This window comes from Cornus florida, unplaced genomic scaffold (genome assembly GCF_030987335.1).
Source record: "Cornus florida cultivar Cherokee Brave unplaced genomic scaffold, ASM3098733v1 CherokeeBrave_3.0.0_Hap2_Chr06, whole genome shotgun sequence".
In the NCBI taxonomy this organism is placed as follows: Eukaryota; Viridiplantae; Streptophyta; class Magnoliopsida; order Cornales; family Cornaceae; genus Cornus; species Cornus florida.
This window is the reverse complement of record NW_026775576.1, coordinates 23,859,238-23,871,454: the sequence shown is the minus strand read 5'-3', so window position 1 is coordinate 23,871,454 and position 12,217 is coordinate 23,859,238. Positions and strand designations below refer to the sequence as shown.

Below are 12,217 nucleotides of genomic sequence, written 5' to 3'. Positions count from 1 at the left end.
TTACTTATTTATTTATTTATTGAAATCTAATTAGACAAGAATTATTAAAATAAAAAATATTTATTAATTAATATAAAAAGAGTTTTTAAAAAAATTTCTATAAAATTCTAACACATATTACTTATTCATCTATTTATTATGAATTTTTCTAATAAAAGAAAATATAATTAAATAATAATATATTTTAAAAAATAAAATAATTTTTATAAAATCTACCGCAAATTAACTATTTTATTTTTAATAAAACTCTATCCCATTTGTAGAAATTTTATTTTTAATAAAACTCTATCCCATTATCTACAAATCATTCGTACTTGCCTTTTCATAGTATAAATAAATAAGGCCGCTAATAAATAACAGCCAAAAATATATTTTTATCTAAAAGTTTTATGATGGTATGATATTTTTAGAGGGAGAGATTTTTTCACATCACCTCGAGCTACAAGAGGTCTCGCTAAATTGTGCAGAGTTTGGTGTGTCTTTGCGGAAAAGAAAGAGTGAAAGTAGAGATGGACACTGAGCAGGTGAGAAGGAGAATGAACATGATTGCCGGTCACTTTGCCACCAACGATGATGTATGTGCCACTGCCACTGCCACCCACGTCTTCCCTTTGGTATTCTCTCCGTATTTGATTTATGTAACCCTCTGTTTGGTTTCTCAGAAAAACTTAAGAAAAATTATGGAAAGCAAAAAGAAAGTCTTGAATTCTATTTTTCTTTGTCCTTCTTGGGTTTCAGATGAAAACTTTTCATTTTTCGAAATTTTAATTTCTTCCTTGTAACACCTTTTTTTTTTTTTTTTTTCTCTCCCTCTCTTAGCAATCAATCAGGAAAATTTGATTGTTTTGCCCCTTTATTCTCCCAATCAGCTGTTGTTTTTTCAACCATTTGCATTTGTAACTTCGCTGTTGTTCAAGCATAATTCCTTGTATCTATACACACCATTTGGTTTAATTGAATATACTGATCGAGTAATTAGTTTACTGGTTCTTCTCTCTGTGTTGGGGATTTAATGGATTTTTTCTAGGAGATACATATAGGTTAATCATTAATGCCATGTTATTTGTTTTGTTGTATTCTACATTCTGAAATGTGTTGTGGTTTTGGTACCCAACTTTTTTAAGGTATTAGTGGCATATGGACATGATTTATATATCTTGTGCCTTAAAAGTTCTCTCATTCTTTTATAAAGCTGATCTCAATCTCAAGATCTCAATCTCAATTAGTAAAATATTTCTTGAAAGGTGGTAATCCAATTACAATTTAGGATGACTTCCTTTGTGGGCTTAAAAGTGGCAATTGATGTGGTAGCTTGTATGATTGTATGCTTGTGAACTAAAGTTGTAAATTTATTTTGTATAAACTTGTAACACTCATATTGATTTCTTAGAAACCGGAAAGGTTAATCCCAACTTTTAATCGAAAATAATAATAGATAGAGTATGATTTAGGATATGTAAACAATAAGTTTCTGAGGCCTAGACAAAGAAATATTGCAAAAGTAGAAAATGAAATTGTAGGTATCAAAGAGGTTTCTTGAAAAAGACAATGACCACCCAAATGCTTAAAAACCAAAATTTCTTGCTGACTTGAACTGATTGCATCTTGAATAGTTTTTAAAAATCAGGAGAGTCTGTGTCTCGGCCATTGAAAGTGGTATCTTCTTATAAAATTATCACCATTATGATAATGCAAAAAGTTACTAATTACTTTGGGGTTATCAAAACTGAGCCATTTAGGTTTATATATGCACTTTGAACTTTGAAATGATTGACCATAAAGTACAACAATTGGGCACGATTGAGATTTGATTTGTTCTCTCAGTAATGTAGAAAGTTACCTACATTTGTAGTAATAGTATCCTAGCAAAGAAAATTGATTAACATTTATAACTGGATTTGTGCACCATTTAGGGATCCATGAACATTTCTGGTTATGATATTTTCTCTCGAGTGTTTGCTTTTATGGCGCTAGAGTATGATTGTTGCTGTGAACTATTGCTACCTAGATGTTAGGAGTCTACTCATCTAGTACTCTTAACAATGAGCTAATCTGTACAAAGCTCTCATTTGCTAGGCTACCATCTAATTTCCAATATATTCTTCACCTGTAAATTTTTATTTTTTGGTGCACTTATTTGTCTCATCTTCTTGGTACACTTATTCCAGCGGTTCAATCATCTTTCTTTTCTCAGAATTGCAGTAGCAGTTTAAATGCTGTCATCCGGAGGTGTGATAACAGAATTTATTTTGCGAGGCAAGGGTCTAATTCTCAAGGTTGCTTCATGAGGCAGGTTTCAAATGAACAGGTGCTTATTATATTTGGTATACACGCCTTAATGTTGTTTTCCAATTCTTCCTGGAACTTATTCTGTATTCTCTCTGTTGCATCTGTATGTTTGTGTTATCCGTTGTACCTTCACTCAGTCTGGTGTGCCACTCAGGTGCACTGGTTCTGCAAATGAGAGCTCTTCTCATTCTTTTGAGACACCCTTGTTTTCTAGACCTGCTAGGACGGAACCTGACTTCCCAAATGTGGGAGTAATCCACCATTGGTGCAAGACTGCACATTACCTGCACCTGAGCCTCCGACGTTTTCCTGCACCTGTTCTGGGGTGGGTTCTAGCTTTCAAGTTCGGAAGTTACTTGGACTTGGTGGTTAGATGCATGAGGACAGTTTTCTTTTTATATGAGTGTTAAGGGCCTTGAACTTTGAAATGGTTGTTTACAGTTCATGTACAACATTTGGGCATGATTGGGATTTATTTGTTCTCTGTGTAATATAGAAAGTTGCCCACATTTGTGGTATCCTAGCAAATAAAACCGATTAAGATTTATAACATTCACGTGGGGATTTATAATTGTTATTTGGTTATGAGATTTATCGACTGTTGGCTTTATGGTGCTAGAATAAGATTATGGCTGTGAACTAGAGTTACCTCAGTGTTAGGAATCTAGTCATCAAGTCCTCCTAACAATGAGCTAATCTGTACGCAGCTCTCATTTGCTAGGCAAGCATCTGATTGTCAATATATACTTCATGTGTGTGTGTGTGTATATACACGGGGTAGGTAATACACATACATGTACCCATTATTGTCTCATTAGGACTCTTACCCTCAACATTCCACTTGGAAGGAGGAGGAGACAGCACATGGGCTAAACCCTTGGTGCTGCTTCGTGTGTGATTCACTGCCATAAGTATAACTAATTCATTTACAATATTTAAAACTTATTCCAGTGTCCAATGTTTGGAAAAAAAGACACCAATATAAATACCATCTGTTTGTGTAAATAAAAACTAATGAATATTCTCCTAAAATTAGAAACATCATCATACATAGAACTGGTTGAACAAGTAATATAGTCATCAAATGATGATATTTATTGTGTTCTTGTTTCTTGAAACATGTGTCTGGGGGATATTTCATATGGTTTTTTTGTCCCAACTTCTTTGTGCACTTATTCCAGTGGTCCAATTATCTTTCTTGCCTCAGAATTGCAGTAGCAGTTTAAAATCTGTCATCCAGAGGTGTGATAATAGAACGTATTTTGGAAGGCAAGGGTCTAATTCTCAAGGTCGTTTCATGAGGCAGGTTTCAAATGAACAGGTGCTTAGATTTGGTATACCTTCCTTAATGTTGTTTTTCCAATTCTTCCAGGAACTGATTCTGTGTTATCTCTGTTGCATGTGTATGTTTGTGTTTTCGGGGGTACCTTTGCTCAGTCTGGCATCCCACTCAAGTGCACCGGTTCTGCAAATGAAAGCTCTTCTAATTCTTTTGAGACACCCTTGTTTTCTAGACCTGCTAGGATGGAACCGAACTTCCCTAATATCGAAGTAATCCAACCTATGGTGCAAGACAGCAATTTACCTGCACCTGAGCCACCAATGCTTGCCAGACCAAATAAAAGAATTAGCAGAAGGAAGCAGTTCCACTCCAAGAAGAAAATTCACGCTTTTGAATTGAATGGTAAAGAATTTTGATATCTGAATATGTGAGCTTTTGATGCATTCTTACTTCAAATTTTTTTGTTGTTTGGGTGGTCGTTTCTCATTTTCCTTCATGACCATATATTAAAGATTTGTGTATTCAGATTAAAATTTAGTTAACATGGCATTTAAAAGTTTATTAACCTCTCTCTCTCTCGTTCCCTTCTACTATTAAGCAATTAGTAATGAAAACTGATTTTTAATTCAAGTATCTTGTATTCGCACCAGATAGAAAGAAGGTATTTTAACTGGGCTTGAACATGTTGAAATGCCTAGCTGAGAAGGTTGGAATTAATGTTCAAATAATTGTCTTTCTTGCTATCTGTCTATGAGACTCTGGTTGCTTTTGTCTTGGATTTCAAGGTTGAGATATATAAATAGACTGTTCTCTTTCTCATTTATGACACAGGATTTGAATGGTCCCCAAGAATAGATGCTGCAGAATCTGGATGCAATTATGTAATTACAGTAGAGCTTCCAGGTGTTGGCATTAATGACATTAGAGTGGAGGTCAATGAACAAAAGTAAGATACTTTCTGGAGATTCATGTCTATACTTCCATTTCGTGTTATTTCTCTTCCACTCTTTAGGGGTGATATCTTTTAATCGGCACGTATAAGATGTCTATGACTGAAGTGATTCTTTTTTATTAGGATCTTTTAATTGGAGCTTGACATTGGTCTAACGAGACATTTCATTTTCTGGCAGTTTGACTGTGGCGGGTAAACGCTCAACCCAGTGGTGGAAAGTGGAAAGTTGTTCAAATGATGTAATCTCTGCATATCACAAGAGGGAGATTTTACAAGGGCCTTACCAGGTTGTGTGGGCACTTCCCCCTAATGTGAACAAGGACAGTGTATCGGCTGAGTTTGTGTAAGTCACAGCTTCATATCATTGTTTCCCTTATTGGTTTTATGCTTCTTAATTGGAAATGGCTCACAGTGACGATTCTTTTAAAGTGTGTGTATATATTTATATATAGTTGATTACCAGTCCTGATTACATACAATTTTCCTGTTTAAACATTTTATCTTTAATATATTTAGTAGACCTGTTTAAACATTTCATTTTTATATGATTAGTTCATATGTAAGAGAAAGGAAAAAGTACCTCTATCAGCATCTATTCAAAACTTTGACTTAAAATTCTGTTTTTAAGTTTGGAAATTGCATAATACCTGGTTATCATCCTCATTAACATCAATATGTAATTTTACGTGTGAATATATATTAAAATTGATCTACAAACAGAATTTTAATATAAATTTCCATCAGTATGATGTGGTGGATGCATTTTTCAGCTGGACACTAGCAGTCATTTTGTTTATAATGATATGGAAATAGTCTGCGGCATTAATTTTATGTGAAGATTTTATATAAATTCGGTGTATATATCATTACTCATTAACAAGTTGATATTCAAATATATAAATTGTTGCAGTGTTATTTAGATTTAAAGGGTCATACAATAAAACTTTAGCAAAGATTAAATGAGTAGTACTAAGAGCTAAAACAACAATGTTGGAGATTTTGATTTATGTCAGGGAGGGTCAACAAATGAAAGATTTTAGGTTATTGAAGAAACTAATGAAAAGTTGTTGAGAAAATAATCTAGATTTAAAATTATTTTTGACCTATCCAGATGATTCCAATGATTTGACTTCTTAAAATATACTGTGGTGGGTTTAGATAAGCAATGGATAAAGAATGTGTATGTTAACATGACAAAGGACTTGTACGATGTAGTTCTGGCTATAATAAAAACAATTGCAGGAGAAACAAATGAACAAACAATTACAGTAGGATTACACCGGGATAACTATGTTTTTGCTTTAGTTATGATGAGCTGATAAGATACATTAATGATGAGGTTTCATAATGTTTGCTGTATATTCTATTGGCTGATGATATTTGATATTGATAATATTAGTGTAGGGACAAAAATTTAATTAAAGATCTTGAGAGAAGCTTTAGAATCAAGAGGTCTTAAATTCAGATTAAAACTGAATGGAAAAACTGTAATTTTAGAAAAATTAGGATGACAAGTGGGCATATGATGAAGATCGAAGGTAAATTGATACCAAAAAAGGGGTAGTTTTATTACCTAGATTCATAAAGAAGAAATATTGGAGATGATGATGTTACTCATCATTAAAGTAAGATGTCTTAAGAGGAGAATTGCTAATGGCATAATGTGTGATTGATATGAAACTATACAATTTATCAATGTTGAGCTATGAAATAATATATTTATAAAGCAAGCATGACTGAATTATGAATGTTGAGATGAATGTGTGCATCCACTGCATATATATATATATAAAATAAAAAATAAAAAATAAAAAGAGAGGAGAGAATCAATTAAAGATGGTTTGGTTATGTGCAACAATCTCTAGTGAAATAAAAATATTGTGATCTCATTGAGAGGGATGCTAGAGGAAATGGAGGGCCAAATTTAACATACACTACGTTATTAGGGAAAGATAAATAGCATCTTACAGACAAGGAAAAAAAAAAAAAAAAAAGGACTGTGATAACATGTAGGGGTGCACACGGTTCGGATGACATTGATATAATAGTATTTTCGAACCAATCCAATCTCAACAAAAAAATTGTAACCAAACTGATCCGATCACACAGTCTAAACCTAGCAAAGTCCAAACACAATCCAACCATGGAATTGGATGATGTGCAGATTGATATGGAATTGGGGCTTTAGGGTTGGGTCATGGGTTTTCATATAAGGTGTGGTAAGGTCTATGGTAAACTTACATAGATGACCATTGTTATGAGAACTAAATATATACAATAGTAGTGAATCGGGTTTGTTTTTTGGACTATATCTGTGAACCGAACCTATCACCGTGGTTCTCTTAATTCTGAAACTGTAACTGAACCAATTGCTTGAGAACCTAAACCGATCAGATCGAATTAACGCGTTGAAAAGTTGATTTTATGTTAATAATAGTGAAAGCTTGAATTGGAAGCATGGAGGATGAGTGGGTCAAATGAAATCATATTAAAATATCTTAACATCTAGCCAAAAAGGAAAGAACGAAAAATTATCATATCATTTTCCATTGTTATTGATGTTTCTTCCCAAATAACTTCCAATTTGACCTTTTCCCTCCCTTCAGTCATTCAGTTAAATGCCTATTCATCATCCTTAAAACTCTCTCTTCCCATTCTTCTGCAGATCCATTATTGCAGCAACTACTTCAATCTGAGCTCATTGTTTGGATGAAAGTAACTGGAACTGATAAATAGGATTTGAATGCACCTGGATTTCATTATTTGGAATTTATATTTCTTCTGTTTGGACCAATAATTTAGTTCTTATGGTTCGGTAGAAAAAATGGTGGGTGTTATGGTGGTGTTTGTGCTGTATATGTGTTCTTCCAGTGACTGCCCTGGTTCTGACAGTTGTAAAGGGGATGTAAAACATTGCTTTCGTGTTGAAAATGACACATCTTGTAGCTGTAGTAGTAAAAGTAGTATATGCAATCCCTTGTATGGGAATCCTAAAGGCGAAATCAATTCCAGAAGCAACTATGATGATGCCAGCTGGTCTTGTTGCTGTACTTGTATGTTGTAATTATGCAAATAGACTCCTACAAGTAACTATGATGATACCACATAGTCTTCTAGTGATAATATGTAATAATGTAACTAATAACTTAAAACAGTAATACCCTTGTTGTGAGCTAGTGGTCACCGACGTTGAAAAAGCTGTCATTTGCCTATTTATGGTGTATCCAATCAAAATAATTTTGTTTATGAGGTGGACGATGAGAGTGATTTGGTGAGTTACGGCATGAAAGACATAGGATGTTAATTGGGTGGAATCTGTCTCATTTTGGCATTATAATAGGACATTTGTTTATGCTAATGCTCCCTGATTGTGTTGACGAGTCTTGGTCATTGTGGAGGTCTGAACATATTTTGAAGGGCCAAAACTGGGAAGTCTTGTTTGGCGTATAGATATAGGTTTTGATGCAAGTGATTGAGACGAGTCGCAAACTGCCCCTGTAGGCCCTATATACTTCGACAAATGCTTAAAGGTACTGATAAATCTAAGGAGGAGTTATGTATATGTCAGGGCACTACATTTTGCAGATACTCCCAAACATGATTAATAAGTTTGGGTATGTTGCTGTCTGTTCTAAGGCACTTGCTAATGGTTCTGATGAGATATGGACATTGGAAATTAGTTTTACTATTTTTATAGGAAAAAGTTCAAGTAAAAACTAAATTAACTATTTATATAAATAAGTTTGATTATTTTTTAGTAAACAAAGTAATTTCCAGAATTCTTTATAAAAACAGTTCGCTTGCACCCCTCTTTTCACAAACCCTTGTTGTAAGTTCTGATAGTTTGGAATTTACCATTATACCAAACAGTGACCCTAAAAATGTCCGACCTTCTAGATTCCAACCAATCCCCCAAGTACTAATGGTTATTGCCTAGCCTATGGTTACTAAGGCAAAAAATGATTCACTTTAAATTAATTTTAATTTTGCCACATCAATAATTTTGTCCTGTCCATGTATTTTGTGTATATGTAGTTCCAAAAACTTAACACCAACAATGCCATAAAAATTCCAGTAAATCTATGTACGTAGGAGTTGGTATCATTTTTCTTTATTGCAGATACATTCATTGTGTCCTAATGCTTGAAAATTTGAGTGTGTAGTAGAGCATTATGTACACTTATACTACTTGCATCTGACAGTTGATGAGTATTGTTGGTGCAGGGATGGATTTCTATGCATCACCATTCCCAAACTTTGAGAAGCCAGACGGTATAAATGTCTTTTTAATTGTAACTAATGTTTATATGATGTACTAGATGGAGGGGGGGTGAGGACACTCTACAGTGTCATATATATACATATATATATATAGAGAGAGAGATTGAGAGAGAGAGAGATTGTATTGGATTCTTCATATATATATGTGTGTGTGTGTGTGTGTTATTATCTGAACATGCTTGCTATTGTCAGTTGGGAGCTGCTTTAAGTAATATTCAATTATGGCCTTGTAAGAATGTTATTTGATTTAGCACTCTGCTCTACATTTGGGATGATAACCAAGTGATGGATTGGTACTGAGGAAAATGTTGGGGTGGTGGTTGACTAAAGATTGATTAGAATGATATGTGATTCCACTGGGTATCAATCCACCCTCTCTTACTTGTGAATGCATGATTTATAGGAATTAAATATATTTTAGAACATATTTTGTTAGAATTTTTGGGAGAAACTAATGAAAATAAACTTATTGAGAGACATATTGGCAGCTGGGAGAAGTACAAGAAGTAATGCAACAAAAGAGAGTTTTAAAGCATGGAAGCCTAGCGGTATAACTTTTCTATACTGAAAGACGATGGATTCGAGTGTGGGGCGATAAAGGGTACAAAAAATGCTTTATAAGGTGACTAAAGAGAATCTAGAAACATCAGAAATTCAAAACCTTAGTCAAGAAGATAATAAGCAAAGCTAAACAAAATGCATAAATGCTTTATATATATATAAAAAAAAAAAACCCACTATTGTACAAAAACTATTTGTAAATTGGCAAAGAGTACGGATAAGTTGAGCTAACCAGTCATATAATGAAATTATGAAAAGGATGATAGACTGGAAGGAATCTATAGCCATCCGATAACCAATTTAAACCAATCTAAATTTATATTAGGAAACTCAACAATGGAAGCTATTTACTTAAGAAGAGCATATTCAACTGTTCTGTGTATATATATGTGTGTGTAAATTTAATGTGTCATAATAGATTTAAACAAAAAAATTGGATTATTTATTTTTAGTTTCAGTTATTATTTTATACCTTTTGTGTAAAAATATATCCCCAATAACAAAGTGTCATGTGTGGACTCACATAATTTTTATAAACCTATTTAATACAGGTTTGATTTGTTAATGGGATAAGAAAGAGGGAGGAGAAAGGAAATATGCTGATGTGGTAAAATATACAATAATTTTACACATTGATGATGTGGTAGTCACAATTTTTCACATTGGTGACATGGCGATGTATCTTAACATATTGCTGGAGATAAAAAAAATTTACACTTCATACATGGCCATGTATATTTTACACAAAGGAATATTTTAACATAAGAAAAACTCAATATATGATTTTTTTAATAACTCAATTAAGCACTTAATTTTAAACAGGCTAAGTTAAGCACTTAATTTTAAACAGTAAATGACTAATTGAAATGGGATAAAATTTAAAGTGAGAAAACATCACTCATCACTAATGCTAAAGGTTGAAAATTTATAAAGATATTAAAAAATATTCATTTTTTAATTATCATTTAAAAATTCAGTAATTAAAATTTATATCTTAAATATTTTTTAATTATCATTTTAATTATCATTTAAAAATTCAGTAAAATTTATATCTTAAATATTTTTTAATTATCATTTAAAAATTCAGTAATTAAAATTTATATCTTAAAATTTTCAGTAATTATTTATGGTAAGTACCGTAGAAGAATTCTTCCTTTCTTATTTTTTTTATGACATGTTCATGCATAGCAAGACTTTGATGCTAGTTTGAATGGGTCTCTAAATTTCATTTCTACAAACATATTATGAAGCTCAAAATCAAGTCTATTTAATGTTAAGTTGACACATTCAGTCGTAGGAAGAACTACATGACATTTACGTTAAACCTAGCAATATATACTTTGGCTATTCTCTATACTTAGGAGAAAGCCTTGATGAGTCAACTATCGAAACTTTAGGCGAATTGTCAAACTTATTTATTAAGTCTAAGAATTTTTATCTACTTGATATAGCGAATGGGACTTATCTTGGAGCTTATCCACTATATTAAATTAATAGAAACCCATGGACATAAAAAAGTAGGTTTAAAAATTCCATCTAAATATCATTACTCACAAAAGATAAGAATAGTTGTGCAGCTCAAAACTCCAATCTATAGCCTTTAAAGCATTCTCTGCAGAAACTAGGGTTTGAGGGGTAAATTTGAAAAATCGTGTCTTAAAAATTCTGAGATCACTTCCACAGCCTTATATCATCATTACAAACATGCTCAGATGATAAACATGAAGAGTACAACATGTATATATCACTACAATCATGGATAAGGCTTGACATCAACTGTACACTTAAGAACTTAGGGTTTTGGAGGGACAGAACTTGAAATAACCAAAGTTCTGTCCAAATACCAGCTTCAACAGCCTTAATTTATCAATATAAACTTGATAGCAGGTAAATCAAACATTGTACAGCAAGATATAATCAATCTCTATATGAATCACAAGGTTAAACCTAAAAACAAGCCTAATCACAGGTCTAAGAGTAAGAATTCATTTACAGCAATATGTAGTTCAAAAACAAGTGCTCAGCAAATGCAAATAACTCAAATATACCTGTCCCAACCTTCACTTGGCACCACAGTAACCTCAGGCTCAATCTCAACCTTCAAACCAGCCCTTGCACCAACAACCTTGATAACAACTCATCCTCCATGGTTTAGATTAATTCAGTGAAGATTTTTGGTTTAGATTATCATCAAAAACCTCAGAAATCTTTGCTCATTTAAAGCTCTCGAGTATATTGAAATGCAAGTTGCTATTAGGGTTTCCAATGAGGCTTGTCACCCTAAAATCTCTATTACAACATATATATAGTGAATCTCACTACACTAGTTCTTCTTCAATAAGGATTTACACCTGTCACCTTTAGCCAATTATTGCGTAGAGAATGTTCTGACATTCTTCATGTGAATGGACCAATATACCCTTGCCACCTCAACTGTTTTGTCCTCTAGTGTACCAGAAATTACACCTCATAGTGGTAAGGTTGTAATAGCATTCTTATTCAAACTTCGCCCTTAAGCAATGCAATTGTAGTGCATACACTATCACTCTAGGACCATAGCAACGTGTCACACACCTGAGCTCCATTAAGAAAGACCAAAATGCCCTTGTAACAGTCATTTGTCGCTCTCTGCACAATACTAGTCTTGAGACTGTATAAATCACAATGTAGGCTAAACCACAGTTGTTCAATACAATGAAGCTATCTGGACACATGTATAAACATATAATACAATAGTAAAAAGACCATAATGCCCCTGAAAATCCCTGTAGCCAATTTTCATGTGATGAACCTCAATTTACACAGCAAAATAGCCTAAGCAGGTAAAGTGACTGCAATGTACTATCTCGAAC

General features: G+C 33.1%; 1 protein-coding gene across 4 annotated transcripts; it reads left to right on the top strand.

Moving 5' to 3' along the window:
* The first annotated feature begins 387 nt into the window (after positions 1–387).
* Positions 388–9,520, top strand: LOC132311198 (uncharacterized). 4 transcript variants are annotated; one of them, XM_059808993.1, is made up of 7 exons: positions 388–575; positions 2,195–2,308; positions 3,497–3,610; positions 3,727–3,973; positions 4,403–4,517; positions 4,702–4,866; positions 8,748–9,520. In XM_059808993.1, the coding sequence occupies exons 1-7, from the start codon at positions 510–512 to the stop codon at positions 8,782–8,784; spliced, it is 858 nt and encodes a 285-aa protein (XP_059664976.1). In that variant the 5' UTR covers positions 388–509; the 3' UTR covers positions 8,785–9,520. The 4 variants fall into 4 exon arrangements, with proteins under 4 accessions (XP_059664976.1, XP_059664975.1, XP_059664977.1 ...); XM_059808992.1 differs by lacking the exon at positions 8,748–9,520 and adding an exon at positions 7,189–7,928 and having other exon boundaries at positions 388–614; XM_059808991.1 differs by having other exon boundaries at positions 389–614.
* The last annotated feature ends 2,697 nt before the right edge of the window (positions 9,521–12,217 follow it).

Bases quoted from the DNA above. Each gene is read 5' to 3' on its own strand.
- LOC132311198 (XM_059808991.1), top strand. From the start codon at position 510: ATGGACACTGAGCAGGTGAGAAGGAGAATGAACATGATTGCCGGTCAC. The intron at 3,974-4,402 runs GTAAAGAATTTT...TTTATGACACAG, and splicing joins TCACGCTTTTGAATTGAATG to GATTTGAATGGTCCCCAAGA. The intron at 4,867-8,747 runs GTAAGTCACAGC...TTGTTGGTGCAG, and splicing joins AGTGTATCGGCTGAGTTTGT to GGATGGATTTCTATGCATCA.